General features: G+C 42.9%; 1 protein-coding gene across 1 annotated transcript in view; it reads left to right on the top strand.

Annotated features, from left to right (window-relative positions):
- Window positions 1–25,540, top strand: part of LOC123766329 (uncharacterized) — a 186,436-nt gene that overhangs the window by 150,060 nt on the left and 10,836 nt on the right. The window contains exons 3-4 of the mRNA XM_069321211.1: window positions 1,921–2,129; window positions 24,729–24,864. Of these exons, the coding sequence (XP_069177312.1) occupies window positions 1,921–2,129; window positions 24,729–24,864 (345 nt within the window). The remainder of the gene's footprint in view (window positions 1–1,920; window positions 2,130–24,728; window positions 24,865–25,540) is intronic.

Consider the following 25,540-nt stretch of genomic DNA (forward strand, 5'->3'; position numbering starts at 1 on the left):
CCTCACACCACACCAGGGCTAGATAACAATTATTAAAAAAATGGAATATGATTCAGTGAAAATTTATACCTGAAATTCAAGAGAGCATTTTAATTTGAATAAGTCTGTGTAATCTCTGTTAAACCTTTTACCTAAAGGCTTTGCTGTTAGCTTCAAAGACTGTACCTCTTTCTTGACTGCGTGTCTGAAGTAGTTTAGGAAGAAGGTAATTCGACAAGGGTGTTAGGTCCAGTTTAGCAGAGTGTTCGACTCCACTCACTCAAGGAAATTCTTAATCTTTTATTCATTTCTCTATGAATTCTTTGTTTTCTACTTTACATTAGCTTCTCAGAAGAAACAGATAATTAAAATGTTCATTTACCGACTAGAGCCAATTAATTACAAGTTGTAATTAATTTTTCGTGATAAGGATTAACCTTAATTAGCCAATCTAGCAAATAGATTCCTAGGTCTCTAATGATAGATGGGATGTAAACATTTAGGTATAATAAATATTTATTGTTATCAAACAGAGAATTATAGATCACGTAACTAAATTCTTGACCGCCCCATGTACCATACAGCACCACTCTGTAATTGGAAAAAAATAGTGAATAACTTCTTTTTTACAAACTCCAACCCCGGCATATATATATATATCTATATATATATATATATATATATATATATATATATATATATATATATATATATATATATATATATATATATATATATATATTACTCTGACCCTGATTCAGATACTGGTCCTCACGCTGACCCATATCCCAGTTTTTAATATAATCGAGTTGAGAAACTAATTACATAATTGACCTTGGGGATAAAATTTTATATCCAAAACTTCCATTTAACCCTCCCTCCTTGTCTCTATCTCTCTCTCTCACACACAATCCTTCCCTCCCATGGTCTCTCCCTCTCTCCCATGATCTCTCCCTCCTTCCCTCCCTCCCTCCCTCAGCAGAGCAAACAAAACGCCGAATAAATCAGTTTTTTTTGTACGATGAACGTAGACTCTGTAAGAGATATACACAAAACCTTATCTAAACGATAAAAAATGCTGCTTAAACAAATTTACTTTGAACTGTCTTACGCAAAATCACGGAGGGTTTTTATTAATGTGTCGAGGCGGCGAAGGTGAGGCTTTGTTTATTTTTGTTTATGGTTACTAAGTTGTTGTTGTTGTTTTAGATTCAGCTACTGAGAATAATAAGTTCCTACGTGCCTACCTACCTACCTTCCTACCTTCCTATCTACCTTCCTACCTACCTATGTACCTCCCTGCCTACCTATCTACCTACCTACCTATCTACCTATCTACCTCCCTACCTACCTGCCTACCTACCTACCTTCCTACCTACCTATGTACCTCCCTGCCTATCTACCTACCTACCTATCTACCTCCCTACCTACCTGCCTACCTACCTACCTTCCTACCTACCTATGTACCTCCCTGCCTATCTACCTACCTACCTCCCTACCTACCTACCTACCTACCTACCTACCTACCTACCTACCTACCTATCTACCTCCCTATCTATCTACCTCCCTACCTATCTACCTACCTACCTATCTACCTACTTCCCTACCTACTTACCTACCTACCTACCTACCTACCTATCTACCTACTTCCCTACCTACTTACCTACCTACTACCTACCTACCTACCTATCTACCTCCCTACCTACCTACCTACCTACCTACCTACCTACCTACCTATCTACCTACTTCCCTACCTACTTACCTACCTACCTACCTACCTACCTATCTACCTCCCTACCTACCTACCTACCTACTGGTCTTCCCAATGCAATGTTTACATCTAAATTACCTTGGATGTTAAGGGTTGATTTTCCCAATCTCTCTCTCTCTCTCTCTCTCTCTCTCTCTCTCTCTCTCTCACCAGTCTCTCTCACCCAACAGTAGTGTGTGAGGGCCTCCACCTACGGGAGTCCGTCATCCCGCCCTACAAGCTACGAGGAGACACTGTGGAGCTTCGTTGTGACTACGAGAAGGGTAACTCCTCCATATATTCCGTCAAGTGGTTCAAGGACGATGATGAGTTCTATCGTTTCATCCCCCGAGACTCCCCGCAATACGTCATCTACCCCATCGCCGGCGTCAGCGTTGATGTGAGTAGCGAGAGAGAGAGAGAGAGAGAGAGAGAGAGAGAGAGAGAGAGAGAGAGAGAGAGAGACTCTGAATCACTCTTTTTTTACATTTCAACTCATCATTCATAGGATAATCCGGCCACTGTATGCCAATGTAAGACTACATGTGGGAGACACACACATATATATATATATATGTCGTACCTAGTAGCCAGAACTCACTTCTCAGCCTACTTTGCAAGGCCCGATTTGCCTAATAAGCCAAGTTTTCATGAATTATTAGTTTTTCGACTACCTAACCTACCTAACCTAACCTAACCTAACGTTTTCGGCTACCTAACCTAACCTAACCTATAAAGATAGGTTAGGTTAGGTTAGGTAGGGTTGGTTAAGTTTGGTCATATATCTACATAAATTTGAACACCAATAAAAAAAAATTGACATCATACATATTGAAATGGGTAGCTTTATCATTTCATAAGAAAAAAATTAGAGAAAATATATTAATTCATGAAAACTTGGCTTTTTAGGCAAATCGGGCCTCGCATAGTAGGCTGAGAAGTGCGTTCTGGCTACTAGGTACGACATATATATATATATATATATATATATATATATATATATATATATATATATATATATATATATATATATATATATATATATATATATATATATATGTGTGTGTATATCACGAAAATAAACACGTGATTAAGAATGTGACAATGTCAGACCACGGAGGAAAAATGAAACAGGAAATTTCCTTAAGTACTTTCGTATATTAAATACATCTTCAGAAGGACCTTCTGAAGATGTATTTAATATACGAAAGTACTTAAGGAAATTTCCTGTTTCATTTTTCCTCCGTGGTCTGACATTGTCATATATATATATATATATATATATATATATATATATATATATATATATATATATATATATATATATATATACAAAACGTTAATTGGAAAACAACTAATACACAGAGACACTAAGAGGAAAAACGTTATAGAAAAATAGAACAAAATTCCCAGGACCATTCCACCTGCTAATTGCTCACAGTAGCATAAAAACTGTTTATGTATTAATTCACAGCCCGCCTACGGAATAGTTTAATTGTTTACATGGCTCCATTTGTTTGTGTAAAATTTTAATTGCAGTTAATGTGTAAACAGTGCCATATGCGCGCGCGCCCCCCGGACGCACTCGTACCCCCGCACACTACAGAGATGGGTGGGAACATGGGTGTTGGTGTTCAGGCTGCGATGGGCATGTTGAAGCTGAAGCCAAAGCCATGATTCAGGGGAAGGAAAGGGAACTATCTGCATGAAGGGACAAGCCATTTACGACTTTATTGCACATGGAAGGGGTCAGGATATAAGGATCTGGGATGGGACGGGGGAAAGGAATGGTCATCTACGACTGCTTCTTTTCTTTCGAATCTCTTTCATGATCCATTAACGACGGCCTCGCAACACTTGCTAGGAGACACAGAGGACATGATCCGGATGTATAAGATTTTTAAAGATACTGACCGAGCATATCAATATGCCTTAGTCAGAAAGGTCAATGGAAGGCAGCCAATACAGTGGGAAGAGATCAGCTTGAGGCGCAACTGAGTCACAAGGAGGAATTGAAGTCCTTCTTTAGTGTTATCTTGAGGTTATCTTGAGATGATTTCGGGGCTTCTTAGTGTCCCCGCGGCTCGGTCCTAGACCAGGCCTCCACCCCCAGGAAGCAGCCCGTGACAGCTGACTAACACCCAGGTACCTATTTTACTGCTAGGTAACAGGGGCATAGAGTGAAAGAAACTCTGCCCATTGTTTCTCGCCGGCGCCTGGGATCGAACCCAGGACCACAGAATCACAAGTCCAGCGTGCTGTCCGCTCGGCCGACCGGCTCCCCGTGTTTGTGATATTTGCTGTAAATGGAATGAGTTAGAAGGAATAACAGCTAACTATGCTACACGCTCGAACACACGCATTCCTAATGACTAAACCACACATCAGACGATTCAGAAGATAAGACGACGACAAACTAGTCAATAAGCAAGAGGCGTTCTGAGACGCGACTGAAACTATCGCACTCTGCAGTCTTAAATATCAATAAAAGAATACTCAGGGAAGCCGCATTGCATTAAACTAAGAATGTGGGGGGAAGATGGGGGAAGGAGAGGAGGGGTGGGGCCCAGGAGCTGCAGTTTGACCCATGTGAGCACATGCAGGGGAATTCACCCCCACCCCACCCCCACCCCCCTATAATGCTTGCTGTGCTCAGAGATAATTTGGGTTAATGATCTCATATGAATCCTATGCTTTACGCCTTTTATATTATTTAATTATTACTTAACGGTAATTAGCATTCTAATGGCGATTTCGATAATAACAATTGACAGATTATTGAGTTATAATTCCATTATTTAACAATAATAATAGTAAAAGTAATATTAATAATTATTATATGAAATATAAAATCACTCACATAGAAGCAGGAAGGAAATGCATAATACCACCGGTCGGCCGAGCGGACAGCACGCTGGACTTGTGATCCTGTGGTCCTGGGTTCGATCCCAGGCGCCGGCGAGAAACAATGGGCAGAGTTTCTTTCATCCCTATGCCCCTGTTACCTAGCAGTAAAATAGGTACCTGGGTGTCAGTCAGCTGTCACGGGCTGCTTCCTGGGGGTGGAGGCCTGGTCGAGGACCGGGCCGCGGGGACACTAAAAAGCCCCGAAATCATCTCAAGATAACCTCAAGATAACCTCAAGATAACCTACCCATCACCACTCCAGAAAAGGTATTACCCATCACCACTCCAGAAAAGATACTACCCATCACCACTCCAGAAAAGATACTACCCATCACCACTCCAGAAAAGATACTACCCATCACCACTCCAGAAAAGATACTACCCATCACCACTCCAGAAAAGATACTACCCATCACCACTCCAGAAAAGATACAACCCATCACCACTCCAGAAAAGATATTACCCATCACCACTCCAGAAAAGATACTACCCATCACCACTCCAGAAAAAGGTGTGGTGATGAGTAATGCCTTTTCTGGAGATAAAACAAAGCCAAAAAACACCAGACAAACGAACCAAAAACAGCTTAAAGCACCGTTCAAGACATGAACGATACCTGACATCACTGAGAGAGAGAGAGATTATCGTCGAACACCCCCAAACGGTTTACTGTTCGCCCGGCGATCGTAAGACAGGCTATCCAGGGCAGTTTTATGGTACCGGTTAGTGGGGACGTGTTGAGGGTAGTAAGCTCGGTGCTAAGGCATGCCACGTCGGAGGGTCTCTAGGGTATTGACCATGCCACAACTCGGGGCCCCCCAATATCAAAATTGTTTCCGCTACCAATACCACTAAACATAAACAACGAAATATTTTCCCTAACCCCCCATGTGTGTGTTTTTTTTTTTTTGCCTCCTCCCATCACTATGTCCCCTCCCCCCCCCCCCCCATGTCTCTCCCCCATGTCCCTAAATATGATAAGTTGTTTACTTCTCACCAGGTATCTCTTTCGTGACGTCATGGAATTAAATCTCGCCGCCACGTGGTTTTGTTTACATCTCACCAGGTATCTCTTTCGTGACGTCATGGAATTAAATCACGCCGCCACGTGGTTTTGTTTACATCTCCACAGGTATCTCTTTCGTGACGTCATGGAATTAAATCACGCCGCCACGTGGTTTTGTTTACATCTCCACAGGTATCTCTTTCGTGACGTCATGAATTAAATCACGCCGCCACGTGGTTTTGTTTACATCTCCACAAGGTATCTCTTTCGTGACGTCATGAATTAAATCACCCCACCACGTGCTTTTGTTTACATCTCAATTTTGAAAGTGACACGGCCCTATACGTGGGTTCTGTTTCAGATATTAGTGGATCAAGGTTTCAGTTCTTCAGGTGGACGAAGGGCATCAATAGAAGAGATATAAACAAGGTCATGCAGGCGAGGAGTCACAATAACGTGGCTGAAGTATGTTGACCAATCCACACACTAGAAGGTGAAGGGACGACGACGTTTCGGTCCGTCCTGGACCATTCTCAAGTCGATTGGGCATAATCGAACGCAATCGACTTGAGAATGGTCCAGGACGGACCGAAACGTCGTCGTCCCTTCATTTTCTAGTATGTGGATTGGTCGAGGTCATGAACTACCAGAACCCTTAATGATGGATGTAAGCTGAAGGTCAGTCAGACTCTGGGAGGATAAGGGGAGGTATTGCTTTGGCAACGGTGTGATAGAATAGTGGAATATGTTGCTAGCTAACGTCATAGTGACAAATGATAGAGTTAGCTGTAAAAAATAGCTTTGATAGATACATAGGGGGAAAGAGAGGTTGAATCTCTGACCGAATTGGTCAGCTGGCCTTCGCAGGTTCGAATCTTTGTAAGATTCATCTGGATTCATCAAGATTCATCAGGAAGTATAAAATAAAACCTGCAACAGATACTGACCCTTACAGTCCTTTCCTGAGCACAACACCTTGGTGTTCCAGTAGACTGTTATTCATCTTAATCTAGGGCTCTTCTGAGTCAAGGAATTATGAGGAGAAAGCACTAAACCAGTATAACTATATAGCTCTTGAAAGGGATAGGTGGGACAAGAATGTGGGGTAGAAAGGTAGGAAGGAACAGTTACCTATAACCACTTGGACCATTGGGAATCGAACGCCGACCTGCAACAAAGCGAAGGACCGTCAGCTGTAATGAATGACATTTAATTGGTTGGTGTTATGTAAAGATTTTTAAGTGTACAGGACATTTATGACTGGGTCATTACATGTTGCTTGTATACAATTAACAGCCATGCCCAATCGTGTCATTTACAAACCATAACTTTGATGCTGTTTTCACTAGCTAAAAAAAAAAGAGATTTGCCGTAAATGGGGGATTACACACACTTTTGTAACTGGCTTCAGATAGCTGGAATTGCCTAAACAATATTGTTTTCCTAAACTTGGTTAGGAAATCCTAGAATATCCTATTATTATTGTTAGAATATCTTAGTTAGGTTAAGGCTATATATGGTTAGGTCAGGTTAAGTTAGATTAAGGTCAAGTTAGGCTGAACTTCAGGTTGAGTTAGGTTAATTTCAAATTAATTTAGGTTAACTTTTGGTTAACTTCAGTTGAGTTATGTTAAATTCCTTGTTCTTATATCCTTTTCAAGTGCTATATATCCATATATAGCACTTGAAACTTAGCTCTATAACTTCGCCCTCAGCTGAAAATTACCGGCCTACCTGTCAGCAACTCCATCACGTGACCTCTGTAACAAAAAAGGACAAGAGGGAACATGATCCCGACCTACAAAATACCCCTGAGTATAGAAAGGGTACAAATAGATTACTGGGAGGGGGGGGCCATGACTACACGCTCTACTGTAGAATGAAAGTGGAACCTTAAAATATACACGAGCCACAGACTGATGGCAGAGTGATGTCAGTGATGTTGTAAGATAGTCATGGAGTTTGAATAAACTAAGAGACGTGACTGTGGCCCAGAAGCTGAAGCTCAACCCTCCCCCCCCCAACCAAACATCTCTAGTGAAAAGACACACGTGCAGCGATACCCAGCCAATCATACACACACACACACACACACACACACACACACACACACACACACACACACACACACACACACAATCTCAGTGTGTAAAGTTTTGCCAACTTAGACAAAAAATGCGCCTCAGGCGATCTGCTTGGGAAGTGTAACTCTCCTAAGTTCTCATGACTTAGTTTTAAGTTTTCACAAAATTATCCTTTCCACCTCCTCCAACTCCCCCTCCTCCCCCTCCTCCTACTCCCCCTCCTCCTCCTACTCCTCCTCCTCTTTCTTCTCCTTCTCCTTCCCTAACTCCTCCCCTCTCCTCTTTCTTCTCCTTCTCCTCTTTATATCCTACTCTTTCTGTTCTATTCCTCTCCCTCTTCTTATTTTCCCCATCTTCTTTCTCTTCCCTTCCTTCTCATTCCCCCCCCCCCCTCCTCTTCACCCTCCTCCTCCTCAACACTAATCAAAGAGCCTGTACTGAAGTGAGTGTTATTAAACAACAATCTTTACAAAATCAGAAACAATTTCTTTAGCAGATTATTTAAAACAGCACAGAAGCTAATCCGTCAAATGCAATCCTTCCCCAAAGTCAACAGAAGGATTTTCTCACGCCTCGCTTTTAAATGTTTTGTCGAGAGAGGGAGATAACTCTCTCTCTCTCTCTCTCTGTCTCTCTCTCTGTCCTCTCTCTCTCTCTCTCTCGCTCATCATCGTCTCTCTCATCTCTCTCTCTCTCTCTCTCAGTCATCTATCTCTCCTCTCTCTCTCTCTCTCTCTCTCATCCTCTCTCTCTCTCTCTCTCTCTTCCTCCTCCCCCACCCCCCGAGTCCTCACTTCAAAACTAGCGTATCTTCAAAAAAATATGTTTTTTTTTGTCTAGAGTTTCTGTAAATATTAATTATTGACAACGGTTTCCTCTTTTATGTGAGGAAGTGCTTTGTGAGGCTCCGGCTCCTGGACCCTGGTTTTTGAGTTGCCAAAATGTTCAGCACAACTGGTGTAAATAAACGACATTTATGAACAATACTGTGGGGTCTCGGTGGTACAGTGGCTGCGTTCTTGTCTCAACAGTTGAGGATCGCCCGTGTTCGATCCCGGCGGAGTAGTTGGGTTAGGAGTGTTTTTTTTTATCTTCATGGAACTGTTCATTTATCAGTAAATAGATACTGGAGAGGGTCAAAAAAAAAAAAAAAATATATATATATATATATATATATATATATATATATATATATATATATATATATATATATATATATATATATATACACTCCAATTAATTCATTATCACTATTATTCGTGCTAAATTTTCTTACTGATTAATCCATAACTTATTTTGGGATTGTCATTTGCAATATTGTGATTGCAATATTAAAAAAAAAGTCCTAAAAATATAAAAAAGTTATAATTTTCGTCTATGGTTTCTTTATATATATATAAAGACATTATTAAGGAGTTTGTAGAATATTTCTAACAAAATCTATCTACATTGGGTTAGTTAATTGGTATTGTTTCCCTGGATGCCTGGGTTCGAATCCTTCAGAGGTGAGGAGCAGAGAGAATACAAAATAACGGGGAATAAACGCTAGAATCGGGAGAAAAACGCAGAAAACAAAGGACGATGTACGGAGCGAATCAAAACAAAAGGAATTGGAAGAGGAGAAACGGTGAGTGAAGACACGAATATTGGTGGAAAGAGAGGTCAATCAGGGGTCACACGAGGTCAATCAGGGGTCACACGAGGTCAATCAGGGGTCACACGAGGTCAATCAGGGGTCACACGAGGTCAATCAGGGGTCACACGAGGTCAATCAGGGGTCACACGAAGCTCCCCGACACAGGACTCCGTGCTTAATGTGCCAATACTGAAATTACTGGCATGCTCTGTTTAACTAACTAATTCATTTTAACACAGCGCTACACACAACATACAATACCCCTTTCCCCCCTCCCGGCACACACACACGCACACGCACACACACATCACAATACACTCCCTACGTGAGACCAGTCATGGAGTATGCAGTCTGATCACGGGGTCTCCATCTCAGAACAACACGTAAAGTACAGAGGTATTACACAACACGGCTGCGAGGCACAAGGAAATGAAGAAGGACTGAAAGAACTGGACCTAACATCGATTGAGGAAAGGGGAAAAGAAAGAGAGCACATGATAGGGGCATATAAAATATTTAGAGATTCTGACAGTGTGGAAAAGAGGTGATGTTCACAATGAATTTCCCCTAGAACACGAGGACATAAAAGTGAATCTTGGGAACTAGACAAGCCATAGAAATGTTAGAAAGTTTTCTTTTATGGTAAAATTTGAATGGAAATAGGAATTTCCGAGAAATTCAAACGAGCAAACGAAAACGAGCAAATTGTCCCAGTGTGGTGACTTGGTTCAGCAACTCGGCAGTTACGTGTTGTGTGTGTGTGTGTGTGTGTGTGTGTGTGTGTGTGTGTGTGTGTGTGTGTGTGTGTGTGTGTGTGTAGCCCCAGTGTGGAGAACATATACATGTATACACGTATACACTGCACACACACACACACACACACACACACACACACACACACACACACACACACACACACACACACACACACACACACACACACAATTCATACATAACTCAAAATCATTAATTCTCTATGATTCCGTGTTGAAAATGTATTCAGTTGGCATACGCCATGAATATCTTAAACAACCAACACTCCGAAGGGCGCTCCTGTGATTTAGCTCCTGTAGCCAGCTGGTGTTGAGATCTAGCTCTCGGTACTCGCCTCCGAGAGCTTGATATTTTAGCTCACCGATCCACGAAGCTCTGACCTCTTAACTTCTCTTGCCGTTCTTTATCTCGTATGGTTCTCTTTAATCCATTTGTGTCTTAACTTCAACCGGCGTCACTCTCGCCCTATTATCCCGCATTCGGGAAACGTTGGTGTTATCTGACTTGTCTAGATTCATTAGGATTTTGTAGGTGGTGGTCATGGCTCTGCTGGTCATGTCTTTTGTCTTTTCGTGTTATAGGTATTAGGTTAAGCTTACTTTTATTTTCTTAGTTCTGTTTTTTTTTATTTCTTTATTTTATTTAATTGTTTCTTGTGCTACACAAAATGTAAACTTTACACACACACACACACACACAGCCCAGACTCCACACATGATAGAGCCCAGTAGGCTCAGGAACCTGTACACCAGTTGATTGACAGTTTAGAAGCGGGACCAAAGAGCCAGAGCTCAACCCCCGCGAGTACAATTAGATGAGTACACAGTACCGGGTGAGTACATCCAGCAGAGTACACACTGATCACCTGAACACAGGTCTAAGTCATTGAGGGCGCCGGTGAGAGGCAGCGAGGCCCCCACTTGCCTGCCGGGTAGAGGCAGCGAAGGCCCCCACTTGCCTGCCGGGTAGAGGCAGCGAAGGCCCCCACTTGCCTGCCGGGTAGAGGCAGCGAAGGCCCCCACTTGCCTGCCGGGTAGAGGCAGCGAGGGCCCCCACTTGCCTGCCGGGTAGAGGCAGCGAGGGCCCCCACTTGCCTGCCGGGTAGAGGCAGCGAGGGCCCCCACTTGCCTGCCGGGTAGAGGCAGCGAGGGCCCCCACTTGCCTGCCGGGTAGAGGCAGCGAGGGCCCCCACTTGCCTGCCGGGTAGAGGCAGCGAGGGCCCCCACTTGCCTGCCGGGTAGAGGACCTAAATGAACATTACTCCTTAGTTACACACCTGGCTAAGTACGGAGGCTAATTAAAGGTAAACAGGGAGCCAAAACGCCTCCACGACACGGGCCGCGGCGGCCCACCTTCTGCTGATTTTTTTTTTAAGTGTTATACAGTGCTGAAGAGACTATGTGTACTCATCTACATGTGCTCTCGTAGATGTGAGCACCTAGCTGTACTCACTTAGGTGTGCTTGCGGGGGTTGAGCTCTGGCTCTTTGGTCCCGCCTCTCAACTGTCAATCAACTGGTGTACAGATTCCTGAGCCTATCGGGCTCTATCATATCTACATTTGAAACTGTGTATGGAGTCAGCCTCCACCACATCACTGCCTAATGCATTTCATCTGTTAACTACTCTGACACTGAAAAAGGTCTTTCTAACGTCCCTGTGGCTCATTTGGGTACTCATTTTCCACCTGTGTCCTTATATGTACTCATCTAGATGTACTTACCTACATGTACTTACCTCCAAGTGCTCAGCAGACTGAATTAATTATGTCCGGTACTCAAGGGCAACTTCTGTATGTTTTGTCAATATAAGACTCGTCGCTCTGAATGTAAGCTATAAGTTTAATACAGTTGTACACTTCTTCGTTCCAGCTACAGCTGTACACCTGTTCTCTGCAGCCACAGCTGTACACCTGTACGCTCCAGCCACAGCTGTACAAATGTGTATATTTACGAATATAACTTTCAAATCTTTGAAAACATAAGTGAATAACACTGCAAAAATGAATTATACGCGAACACTGCAAACGTTCTTCACTATGTTGAACATATTATCAATCATGTAAATATATTCTGACCATTGTAATAGTGATCATGGTAATAGTAATAGTGACCCTAATGGCTGGTCCTTTAGAAAGGCGAAAATAAATGTCACACATCACAAATTATGATTCAGTGTCTCAGAGCTCGTATGGTTCACATGTGTTATTTTCCTGGTTCATACACAACACAAAAACATGTGACTCTGGACTCCAGTATATGTGAACTTTACACTTATAACTCATGAAAAAAATGATGATGTTAAAAGCACATTTTTCTCAATGTCAATATCAAAGGTGAGATTCTGGGTTCATTATTTAACTGAAACTATTGTTTTTTTTTTCTCTTACGAAACTCTTCTTCTCCCATTTTACACAACCATTCACCCTTACACAACCATTCACCCTTTACACAACTAACCTCCTTACACAACTTCTAACCCCCCCCCCCCTCCCCACCCTCAAAACGCCGCAAAACTTCGGGAACCATCTTGAGGTTATCTTGAGATGATTTCGGGGCTTTTTTAGTGTCCCCGCGGCCCGGTCCTCGACCAGGCCTCCACCCCCAGGAAGCAGCCCGTGACAACTGACTAACACCCAGGTACCTATTTTACTGCTAGGTAACAGGGGCATAGGGTGAAAGAAACTCTGCCCATTGTTTCTCGCCGGCGCCTGGGATCGAACCCAGGACCACAGGATCACAAGTCCAGCGTGCTGTCCGCTCGGCCGACCGGCTCCCGACAAGGTCAAATATCCTGCTCAGTTCACACTAATGTAACTCCTTCTTATATTCAGCCACAAATTAACTTTGATAATCCTAATGCCAAATGATCTACATGATCACCAGGTCTGAATTAGCAATATTTGTTTTTTTTGTTAATTTGTGATCAAAATAATTAACAAAGTTTTTATCAGAGTAATTAACATGATTATTGTGGTTGCAATTTTTGCTATTTTTTTTTTTTTTTGTTAGTGTTGTATAGTACAGTTGGCTTCGTTTTCGACTTACAATCGGGAATCTCGTGTTCGATTCCCGTGCGGGAGAGAAATGGTTATGGCACGTTTTCTTTCACCTAATGCATCTCTTCGTTTACTTAGTAGCGAGTAGTCCCATCCCCCCCCCCCCCCCCCTCAAGGAGTAAGGCAACTGTTGGGGTATGCATCCTGCGGAGGGTCAGTAGTCAGTAGATACAAGCCTAAAGTATTTATATATAATCAGGCGTCCTGTCCCCCGACAAAAGGAATTATTATAAAATTAATCGTTCTGGTCCTCTGATAATAAAGCGATTTAAGGTCTTTATTAATGATTTTTTCAAGTAATTTATATAGGTGTATTTGTGTATACATATGTGTACCATCATGTATGGCAATCCAGTGTTATGTATACCATCATGTATCTTGCCATAAAGCATGACATGTATGGCATAAGCCTCAGTGATCCTTGCAGATTTCATGCATATATACTGATGCTTATATACTTATATGCTGCTTATATACTGCTTATATACTTATATACTGCTTATATACTGCTTATATACTTATATAAGCTTATATACTGCTGCAGCTTAACACTCCCACTCCCCCTACACCCTCCACACTCCTACACCCCCACACCACCCCCACCACCACCCCCACACCCACCCACCCCCACCCCTCCCCCACCACACCCCACACCCCCACCACACACCCTCATTCCGACACCCCAATACTCAACACACTCCCACACCCAGCATAACCTCATACCCCCCTCCCCCCCATATACTCAACACAAACTTACATCACGTCACTGGAAGGCAGAAGAGTCAGGGGAAGACATGATCAGTACCTACAAAATTCTCAGCGAAATTAACAAGTTGATCAAGACGGACTATTTTGCACGGATGGTACACGAACAAGGAAACACAGGTGGAAACTTAATATCTAAATAAGCCAAAGAAACATATAGACAGAATTTTTGTTGTCTTAACGAATGAAATGCACTAAGAAGTAATATGGTGGAGGCAGACTCCACCACATTACTTTTAACTCTAAATATGATAGAGCCCAGTAGGCTCACTGACAGTTGAGAGGCGGGACCAAAGAGCCTAAGCTCACCCCTCCCCCAAACACAGCTATAGGAGACACCAACTAGCTAAACTAATTTAGTACACCCGACAAACCATCCCAATACACCCAAAAACCCAACGTTTAAACTACACACACCAGCCTACCCAATTCATTTACATCTCCACCAATATACATAGACCTACATCCTCCCCCCCCCCCCCCACACCCCACTCCCAAAACAAAAAAAATAAACATTTCACTGACTAATTGCGTCGTATCGAGTCCCGGAGCAGCAGCAGCAGTGACAAGAATTGGGCGTTCAAACCCCCCGCATGTTATCAGCGGGTCTTGTTTAACCGGGCACACTAAAACATTTTAGACGGAGTTTCTCCTGATCGCTGTCTAAATTCACACGGTTTTCCAGGGTGTCCGGCTTGTATCCTGGGATAAACATGCTGAGGTCTTTTTCATTACCAACGTCATAAGTGGGTTTTTGTGGAGTTTTTTTTCAAGGATGAGTGTGAAAATATAGGGGGTGAATTTATCGTTGTGTTTGTGTAAGCTTGGGTGTGTGTGTTTGTGTGTGTGTGTGTGTGTGTGTTTGTGTGTGTGTGTGTGTGTGTGTGTGTGTGTGTGTGTGTGTGTGTGTGTGTGTGTGTGTGTGTGTGTGTGTGTGTGTTGGTTTGTCCTATTGTCCTATGGACAGTTTGTATTTGGAGTTTATAGCTCCTAGGTGATTCTTATTTTTCTCCATTCATTCAGTCCCTTTCTTCATTCCCTTCCTTCATTAACCCAATCGCAAGCATTATCATCACTGTCTTCCTCATCAACATTAGAAGCTACGAAAACAGCCCTACGCCTTCCGATCAATGCGTATCAGGTCCTGTTTACACCCCAGCCATATTCCAGGTCCTATATACAGCTAGGTATATTCCAGGTCCTATTTACGTCCAGCCATATTTCATGGCCTGAAACACATACCAATAGACCCACATACCAATAGACCCACATACCAATAGACGGCAACATTTTTACCCACAGAAACCCTGGATTTAAAGCAGAGAAATATTACACAGATTAATTAATTTACACTCATGCATTTAAACCACTCAACCACACACACCACACACACATACACACACCACACACACACACACACACACACACACACACACACACACACACACACACACACACACACACACACACTCAAATTTGAAATTCAGAGTAGTTACGGTGTAACGCAACAGATTCAAAGCTAACAAGCGGGTCATAAAGAGCTAGATGTCACTCTTCCGTAGACACTACTAGATAAGTTCTAATAGGTAAGTTCAGGACACTATTACGTAAGCTGGAGAGGAAAAAACTGAAGAAACTGGGTAGTGGGGGAGGGAGTAAGGAAAAGGATAGAAGTGTATCTCTCAGACAGGAAACAGAGAGTCACCGGGAGATCATAGGAGATAGAATATAGTGCGGTCATGAGCTAGGGAGCCGGTCGGCCGAGCGGACAGCACGCTGGACTTGTGATCCTGTGGTCCTGGGTTCGATCCCAGGCGCCGGCGAGAAACAATGGGCAGAGTTTCTTTCACCCTATGCCCCTGTTACCTAGCAGTAAAATAGGTACCTGGGTGTTAGTCAGCTGTCACGGGCTGCTTCCCGGGGGTGGAGGCCTGGTCGAGGACCGGGCCGCGGGGACACTAAAAAGCCCCGAAATCATCTCAAGATAACCTCAAGATAACCTCAAGATAGGTGTCACAAGTCTCGGTGTTAGGACTTGTTTCTGACGTATGTTAACGACCCGTCAGACAAAACAGACTAGTTCTAGGATGAGAGCTTAAACTAACCCAAAGCTGATCCTGCAAGCACATTAGGTTGAGTACATCTAGATGATGAGTACATCTAGGATGAGTACTTATGAGTACATACTCATCTAGATGAGTACAACCAAATTAATAAACCTAAGTAATTGCATCTAGGCAAGTACATGTAGATGAATACATTTAGGTGGGTCCAGGCAACACAAAAGCAGCAACGATAAATTCACGATTTAGAGTAAAATACAATTCACTACAGTACTCTATAACTAAATGGTGGCACATTCCATACAGAACAGCTGGAACAAATTGACAAATAAATCCCAGAACATTAGGACATCCAGGTTGTTCACGTTGTTCATTGTCAGTGTTCAGTAGCCAAGCTTGTTCATGGTCGATAAGTAACTTAAGTTTGTTTGTGGCAGTAAGTAACTCAGTATGTTTGCTGCTTACTGAACTAACAAACAATATAGTATATGTCCATGTATGGCCAATCGTTCTAACCAGATTGGCTCATCTATGCCTCCTCGTTCTGTAAAATCCTCTTCCTTGTTCATCTACTTGGTCTATATGACCATATATGTCTTGATCATGTCCCCTCCTCCCCTTATTGATTCATTTCTCGAGGGGAGTGAAGTCCATCTTCCCTCAGAGACTGTTATAACTTAGTTCCTTAACTTCAGGAAATGACTTATTAACTGTATATCTTACAACATTTTCTAGTTTTCTTTTATGTTAACTTAAAGTAAGGGGTTCCATGCCGGACCAGCATACCCAAGTGGGAGCGGGTTTGAATTATATTTTGTTATATTTGTAAGTATATCAACAAAATATGGCAAGAGGCAATGATATACTTTTTTTAATTATATTTCACCCACTTGAAGCACAAGTCCAAGATCGACGGTGTAATTTCTTGTCAGTGACAATTAGCAGCAGTTAGCTGGTCGGCCGAGCGGACAGCACACTGGACTTGTGATCCTGTGGTCCCGGGTTCGATCCCGGGCGCCAGCGAGAAACGATGGGCAGAGTTTATTTCACACTATGCCCCTGTTACCTAGCAGTAAAATAGGTACCTGGGTGTTAGTAAGCTGTCACGGGCTGCTTCCTGGGGGTGGAGGCCTGGTCAAGGACCGGGCCGCGGGGACACTAAAAACAAAGCCCCGAAATCAACTCAAGATAACCTCAAGAAGATAGCATGAGGTACGTACCTTTCGTGGTACGTGAAAACGTACTTTCTGACGTACGTGAGAGGTTGGGGTTCACATCAAAGGCACTGTTGCTCTCGGCTACGTAAAGCAATCTACGGGCTCACCATAGCCCGCGCTACTCTGAACTGTGTTCAAAGTTCGGCTGAGCGGACACTTTGAACTTTGTTCAAAGTAGTGAATCTTTAACAACAACATACGTGTCACTTGTGTGTCATTCAGACACACACTTGTGTCTGAATGTTGAAAGATTGCAACAGTATTCAATATTGAATATTTTAGAATGAAATTTAAATAAAAAATAAAGTAAGAATATATCGCAACTTACAATTGATTAAAGTATTGATTTATATATATTATATATAAAGTATTGATTTATATAAAGTATTGTATTATACGAATAAAGTATAGTATTGATTAAAAAAAAGTTTGTTTCGATGTTTTAGAAAATATATGATGCTATAAAGTTGTTTACAATATTATGTCAAACTAATAATCACAAATATGGCTAAAAAAATTGAAATCCTTAACCCTATATATATATATATATATATATATATATATATATATATATATATATATATATATATATATATATATATGTGTGATTTTTTTAATAATTTAATTTTAAACTGGTCATTTTCACGTCATTAAAACATGATAAACAGAACTCAACCACAGAAGTCTGATTTGGTTACTTAGTCTTTTTTTTGTTTTGTTTACGGCTCTGGGTGACACTGGACTTAGCTGTGGACACTGGACTTAGCTGTGGACACTGGACTTAGCTGTAGACACTGGACTTAGCTGTGGACACTGGACTTAGCTGTAGACACTGGACTTAGCTGTGGACACTGGACTTAGCTGTGGACACTGGACTTAGCTGTGGACACTGGACTTAATGTGTCACCACTACTGAGGCAGCTCCACCCTGAGGACAACAATGTGAAATGTGTACTGAGAATATGTCAAATACTGTTGTATGTTTCTCTCCATTAATACCCTTTTTCTAGTGTGTGTGTGTGTGTGTGCGTGTGTGTGTGTGAGTGTGTGTGTGTGTGTGTGTGTGTGTGTGTGTGTGTGTGTGTGTGTGTGTGTGTGTGTGTGTGTGTGTGTGTGTGTGTGTGTGGACGCACGCGCGTGTGTGGGTCGTATAACTACCGGTGATCCATATCGCATATCGCTTACCGTCTCAGGGAGCGTGGAGTCCCATGGGGGACTTAAGTAGCACGATCACGTACGGTTTTGTTAAGCTGTAATATTTATGAGAGAGACAGATGGAGGCAGGAGTGCTGTCTCCATCATCCTTCCCTCTCCCTCTCTCCCTCCCTTTCTCCCTCTAGCCCCCTGCCTCCACTCCTTCCCTCTCTCTCACCCTAGTGTCCTACAGACCTGTTCAGGACTTAGGAATACTTGCTGGTTGGTCAGTAAGGTGTTGTTGTGGTTTAAAAGCAAGATATCAAGCTATATGAGGCTATGATTCCTTGAAAAGTCCTTAATCTGTTTAAGAGTACGAACTACGTGAGTTCTCCATTGAGATACGTTTTCCCTTAATGAACCTTTAGGATGTTTTGTTTTTATGTGACTGTATTAGAAATTGATATTGAAGATGTGTGTGTTTGTGTGTGTCTGTGTGTGTGTACTCATCTGGTTGTACTCAACAAATTGATTTGTTGGGTATAAATCTGATGAATTTTTCATCATCTAACTCATTCTACATATTTACTGCTCTCACTTATCCATGGGATTTATTTGCCTCTGTGGCTTCCAATATTCTTCAATTTAATCTTCTGAACAGGAAAAATCTACTGGGTTAGTTTTGGAAGGATGTTTTATGTCGTGATCATGGTCCCCTCTGTCTCATCTCTTCTCTCCCGTGTTGAAGTCACTATCAATCACAGTCAACGCACTGCGACTAGCTGCTACACACCATCACCACCACCACCATAACCACCACCATCACCATCACTATCTTGTAAACCACACTCCCTCCACAGTCACTGCTAGGGAAGCACACTTAGCTTAACACATCACCACAACACCATAATATCACTGTAATATTATTCACTCTGTTTTCACTGTCAGAATCTTGAATACATTTTTTATCATAAAAAAAATAATTTGCAGTCTAATTTCAATTATTTCCAAATCTGTTTTTTTTTTTTGGTTCTTTTGGCAAATATTTTTTGCAGCCGGTGTATATATATATATTTATAAACATATATATATTTATATAGACTATTACTATTTCAACTAATTTGTTTATTTTGAATTAATTTATATGCGGAAAAAAATTACACGGTGTTAAATTTTCATTTGTGATTTTTTTCGCTCACAGACCAAAAATTGTGTAAAATATATTTATTTTTATATTATATGGAGATTGCATGATGTAGATTTAATGTTATATAGAGTGGGTGTGGGTGAGTGGTTTTGGGAGGTGGGAGTGCATGTGTGTGGGTAGGTTGTGTGTGTGTGTGGGTGGGTGGGGGGTTAGGTGTGTGTGTGTGTGGGTGGGGGGTTAGGTGTGTGTGTGTGTGGGTGGGGGTTAGGTGTGTGTGTGTGTGGGTGGGGGTTAGGTGTGTGTGTGTGTGTGGGTAGGTTGTGTGTGTGTGTGTGGGGGTGGGGGGTTAGGTGTGTGTGTGTGTGGGTAGGGGGTTAGGTGTGTGTGTGTGTGGGTGGGGGGTTAGGTGTGTGTGTGTGTGGGTGGGGGGTTAGGTGTGTGTGTGTGTGGGTGTGTGTGTGTGTGGGTGGGGGGTTAGGTGTGTGTGTGTGTGGGTGGGGGGTTAGGTGTGTGTGTGTGTGGGTGGGGGGTTAGGTGTGTGTGTGTGTGGGTGGGGGGTTTAGGTGTGTGTGTGTATGGGTTTTAGGTGTGTGTGGTGGGTTTTAGGTGTGTGTGGTGGGTTTTAGGTGTGTGTGGTGGGTTTTAGGTGTGTGTGGGTGGGGTTTAGGTGTGTGTGGGGTGGGTTTTAGGTATGTGTGTGTGTGGGTGGGTTGGTTTTGGGGGTTGGTGTGTAACTGGGGGTTGGTGTATCAATTCATATTGTCTCGTTATTTTGTTTCTATAATTATCCCTCTTCCCCCCCCCCCCTTCTCTCTCTCTCTCTCTCTCTCTCTCTCTCTCTCTCTCTCTCTCTCTCTCTCTCTCTCTCTCTCTCTCTCTCTCTCTCTCTCTCTCTCTCTCTCTCTCTCTCTCTACTGTTTCTCGTTATCATGGCTGGTACCTTCTCCCCCAGAGTCCTGAAGCCTTGGTTCTTACTCATAAAGAAGTCTTGGTTCTTTCCCCTCTTCTAGGAAGAGGGGAAACGGTAGGGGTAAGGGTAGGGGGAATGTAGGTTATAATAGGTATGTGTGGCTTGGGGCGGGGAGTTGGGTCACCCAGGAAGGGGGGCACGGGCATGAATAGCCCGTAGGTGGTAGATTTTTTTTTTTTTTTTTTTTGGAGGGGGGAGTGGATTTGATCTTTGGTCGTGAATTGTGTACGACATATGCACGCCATAATGTAGGGGATGTGGAGGGGGGGGGGGGGATTGGGGTACGACCCTAATACCTCATAACAGGCATATGTATAGGGGGGATGGGAGCCTGTATATGGTCCACTTACGGGTTATTCATGCCCGTGCCACCTCTTGGGTGGCTTAATCAATCAAATCTCCACTGTATGCCCTCGTTTCCCCTATTGCCCCCGTTCTTGTAAGTCCCACCTTCTCTTCTTGTCCTTCTCCCTCTTGTCCTTCCATCAGCTCCCTCTACCTCTCCCTCCCTTCCTCACGTATACGAAAACATCTCTCAAGTGACCATTCGTTCATATAATGACCCGTGAGTGGTTTCCTTGTCCCATTATGTGCGATTTCGACATTAGATGCTTTACTGGACGGTGTTTGGCTGGTTTGTGGGGTGTGGGTGTGGGGAGAGCCAGGTGAGAGTGGTGGAAGGAGGGGAGAGGGAGAGAGAGAGAGAGAGAGAGAGAGAGAGAGAGAGAGAGAGAGAGAGAGAGAGAGAGAGAGGGAGAGAGAGAAAGAGAGAGAGAGGGGGGGGGAAGAATGCAAGCAAGCAAGCAAGCAAGCAAAACAGAAAGGCAAAGTGCTGGAAAATACTTCTTTTTCTTCTCTCCTACCATCAGTTAAAAATTCGTATCAATATCCATAATTTGTACTCATAAATAATAGATGAAATTCGCTGATAAAACAGCATTCTTCATCAAAATTATATATAATAATATATGACATTAACAGACGTATATAGCGTATCGAATTAATTTCCTTTGCCGTTCCTTGAAATATATATATATATAAATATGATTTAGACGCGGTGGGAGGTGAAGTCCATCACAGAACGCTTGTTGGGGAGATTTTCGAGAGATTACGAGAGTTTGTGGGAGAGAAGGGGAGGATTTATTGATGGGGGAGAGAGGGGGAGAAGGGGGGAGTGTCTTGCGTGCAGGTGGCTAGTTAGTTCCTGGCGTGTTTATTGTCTTGGGGTGAGACTGTGTGTGTGTGGGGTGTGTGGGTGTGTGGGTGGGTGTGGGTGTGTGTGTGTGGGGTGTGTGGGTGTGTGTGTGGGTGGGTGTGTGGGTGGGTGGGTGGGTGGGTGTGTGTGTGTTAGAGGGGGGGGTGTTCGTATGGAGGTGTTTGTGTGTGTATTCACCAAGTTGTGCTTGCGGGGGTTGAACTCTGCTCTTTCGGCTCGCCTCTCAACTGTCAATCAATCAAATGTTACTAACTTCTTTTTTCACACACACACACACACACACACACACACACACACACACACACACACACACACACACACACACACACACACACACACACAGGAAGCAGCCCGTAGCAGCTGTCTAACTCCCAGGTACCTATTTACTGCTAGGTAACAGGGGCATCAGGGTGAAGGAAACTGCCCATTTGTTTTTCCGGCGGTGCCGGGGGATCGAACCCTGGTCCCCTAGGTCCACGAGTCTAGAGCGCTGTCCACTCAGCCACCACCCACCTTGTGTGTGTGTGTGTGTGTGTATGTGTGTGTGTGTGTGTGTGTGTGTGTGTGTGTGTGTGTGTGTGTGTGTGTGTGTGTGTTCGTGTGTTCGTGTGTTTGTGTGTGTTGATGTACTTGTGTGTATATGTATGCACATATGTATGTATCTGTGTTTGTATATGTGTATGTAAGGGTCTATGTATGAGTGTGTTTTTCTAGATTTGAACATTCTCTTCTTCTTCTTCTTCTACTTTATCAATTCCACATAGAATCCTGTACGTCGTGATCATGTCTCCATTATGGTAAGATCCAATTCCCTTACTCTCCCATACATTTGTCCTTTAATTTACCTCAAAATATAAAATAATCTTCCATCATCTTATCCATTATTTTCCTTCATATCTTCTTACTCTTTAATTTCCTCCTTTAATAATTTTTTTCTTATCCTGCTATGCATCAAATAATAATCATTTTTTTTTTTTTTTGCATATGTAATTCTCCATTTTCTCTCAAGAGAAAATGGAGAATGTGACCTTTAATCGTCGGACAGGATAATAACCAGAGGTCCAATTACTAATTACCTTAATTACCTGCATAGTAATTACTAACATGAAAGATCCGTGTGTGTGTGTGGGAATAGTCCTGAATTAGGACTGCAGTGATTCGTGTAGCAGTAGGCACCAGTGATTCGTGTAGCAGTAGGCACCAGTGATTCGTGTAGCAGTAGGCACCAGTGATTCGTGTAACAGTAGACATCAGTGATTCGTGTAACAGTAGGCACCAGTGATTCGTGTAACAGTAGACACCAGTGATTCGTGTAACAATTGAATCCAGTGATTCACCAAACAACAGCTTAGAATGATTCACGAAGCAGTAGATTATACAATGATTCACGAAGCAGTAGATTATACAATGATTCACGAATCAGTAGATTATACCATGATTCACGAAGCAGTAGATTATACAATGGTTCACGAAGCAGTAGATTATACAATGATTCGCGAAGCAGAAGATTATACAATGATTCACGAAGCAGTAGATTATTTAATGATTCACGAAGCAGTGGATTATACAATGATTCACGAAGCAGTAGATTATACAATGATTCGCGAAGCAGTAGATTATACAATGATTCGCGAAGCAGTAGATTATACCATGATTCCTATAACAATACACTACACTATAAGCCAGTGATATCTAGTCATTTGAACCCCCAATAAAAACAATTGCTAGATTGTTATCTAGAAATATAGCCATATTTTTGGAAACATTACATAGTCCTATGGGAATTATGTTTGTGTAACCAGAGGTCCAAATATGTGGAAAAAAAATTTGCACATGGAAAGAAAGGATATGAGACTTCGTGGACACTAAGTAGGAATTTTGAGGAAATTCAAGAACCATAACAATGGTTGCAGAACAATGCAATGAGTATATATTTTAATATTATTATTTTCTACCACAGACTTGGCCAGGCATTTACAATGCTAACCAACATTTATGTACATTTTCTTCTGTCCTCTATGGACAGGGTTTAGAGATCTGTTAAACATATACTTCAGGGATTTATTGAACAGTCAACCACAGAAGGTGATTGTATGACTTTGTAATATGTTAATCTAACCTACATACATATATACGTAGATACACAAATAGATTCTGTGAAGTATGGAAACTGTAGCAAGCAGTGGCTGTAATACATGAATTACAAAATACAATATGCAATGTTTTAAGTTTTCTGATTTTCAAAAATGAAACTTCGTCATTTTTTTTAATAGAACATTTATGGTAAATCAACAAAGAGAAGTTACACTCCACCCACCTGTTGTAAGACATTCCACCCACCTGTTGTAAGACACTCCACCCACCTGTTGTAAGACACTCCACCCACCTGTTGTAAGACATTCCACCCACCTGTTGTAAGACACTGCACCCACCTGTTGTAAGACATTCCACCCTCCTGTTGTAAGACATTCCACCCGCCTGTTGTAAAACACTCCACCCACCTGTTGTAAGACATTCCACCCACCTGTTGTAAGACATTCCACCCACCTGTTGTAAGACATTCCACCCACCTGTTGTAAGACACTCCACCCTCCTGTTGTAAGACACTCCACCCACCTGTTGTAAGACATTCCACCCACCTGTTGTAAGACATTCCACCCTCCTGTTGTAAGACATTCCACCCACCTGTTGTAAGACATTCCACCCACCTGTTGTAAGACATTCCACCCACCTGTTGTAAGACACTCCACCCACCTGTTGTAAGACACTCCACCCACCTGTTGTAAGACATTCCACCCACCTGTTGTAAGACATTCCACCCACCTGTTGTAAGACATTCCACCCACCTGTTGTAAGACACTCCACCCACCTGTCATAACCCACTCCACCCACCTCATGTATTATCATTCTAAATTCACGTTGTGCGCCCACACTCTCTCCCACATGGTGCCCGTCCCATCGCCCGGCTCCCGTCCCATCGCCCGACTCCCGTCCCACCGCCTGGCGCACCATCGCCCGTGCAGGAGACAGTATCGAAGCCTGGCAGAGTGGTGCTGAGGGGGGTAGAGTTCGCTACGTCGGGCCAGTATAGATGTGAAGTGTCGGCCGAGGGCCCAGATTTCAACACTGTCACTGGCAAGGGCAGTCTCCTGGTGGTGGGTAAGTGGGTGTAGTTGAGTTACTAGTAAGGACAGTCTCCTGGTGGTGGGTAAGTGGGTGTAATTGAGTTACTAACAAGGACAGTCTCCTGGTGGTGGGTAAGTGGGTGTAGTTGAGTTACTAACAAGGACAGTCTCCTGGTGGTGGGTAAGTGGGTATAGTTGAGTTACTAACAAGGACAGTCTCCTGGTGGTGGGTAAGTGGGTGTAGTTGAGTTACTAACAAGGACAGTCTCCTGGTGGTGGGTAAGTGGGTGTAGTTGAGTAACTAGCAAGGACAGTCTCCTGGTGGTGGGTAAGTGGGTGTAGTTGAGTTACTAGCAAGGACAGTCTCCTGGTGGTGGGTAAGTGGGTATAGTTGAGTTACTAGCAAGGACAGTCTCCTGGTGGTGGGTAAGTGGGTATAGTTGAGTTACTAGCAAGAACAGTCTCCTGGTGATGGATAAGTGTGTGTATATTAAATCACAGATGCTACGCAACATACTGTATGAAATCCCTCCTATATTCTGCTGGAACCCTATACAGCATACTGTAGTCTATACAACACACAAACACGACTAATGTAGCCGTGTTTGTTTTGCTAAGCTCACCAGTCTCCTGGAAAAACGGTGTTTTAACGTAGATAATTGTCACGTTGTGTATTGATGTGTTTACTCTCCTGTTGCCGAGCCAAATAA

This window comes from Procambarus clarkii, chromosome 9 (assembly GCF_040958095.1).
Source record: "Procambarus clarkii isolate CNS0578487 chromosome 9, FALCON_Pclarkii_2.0, whole genome shotgun sequence".
In the NCBI taxonomy this organism is placed as follows: domain Eukaryota; kingdom Metazoa; phylum Arthropoda; class Malacostraca; order Decapoda; family Cambaridae; genus Procambarus; species Procambarus clarkii.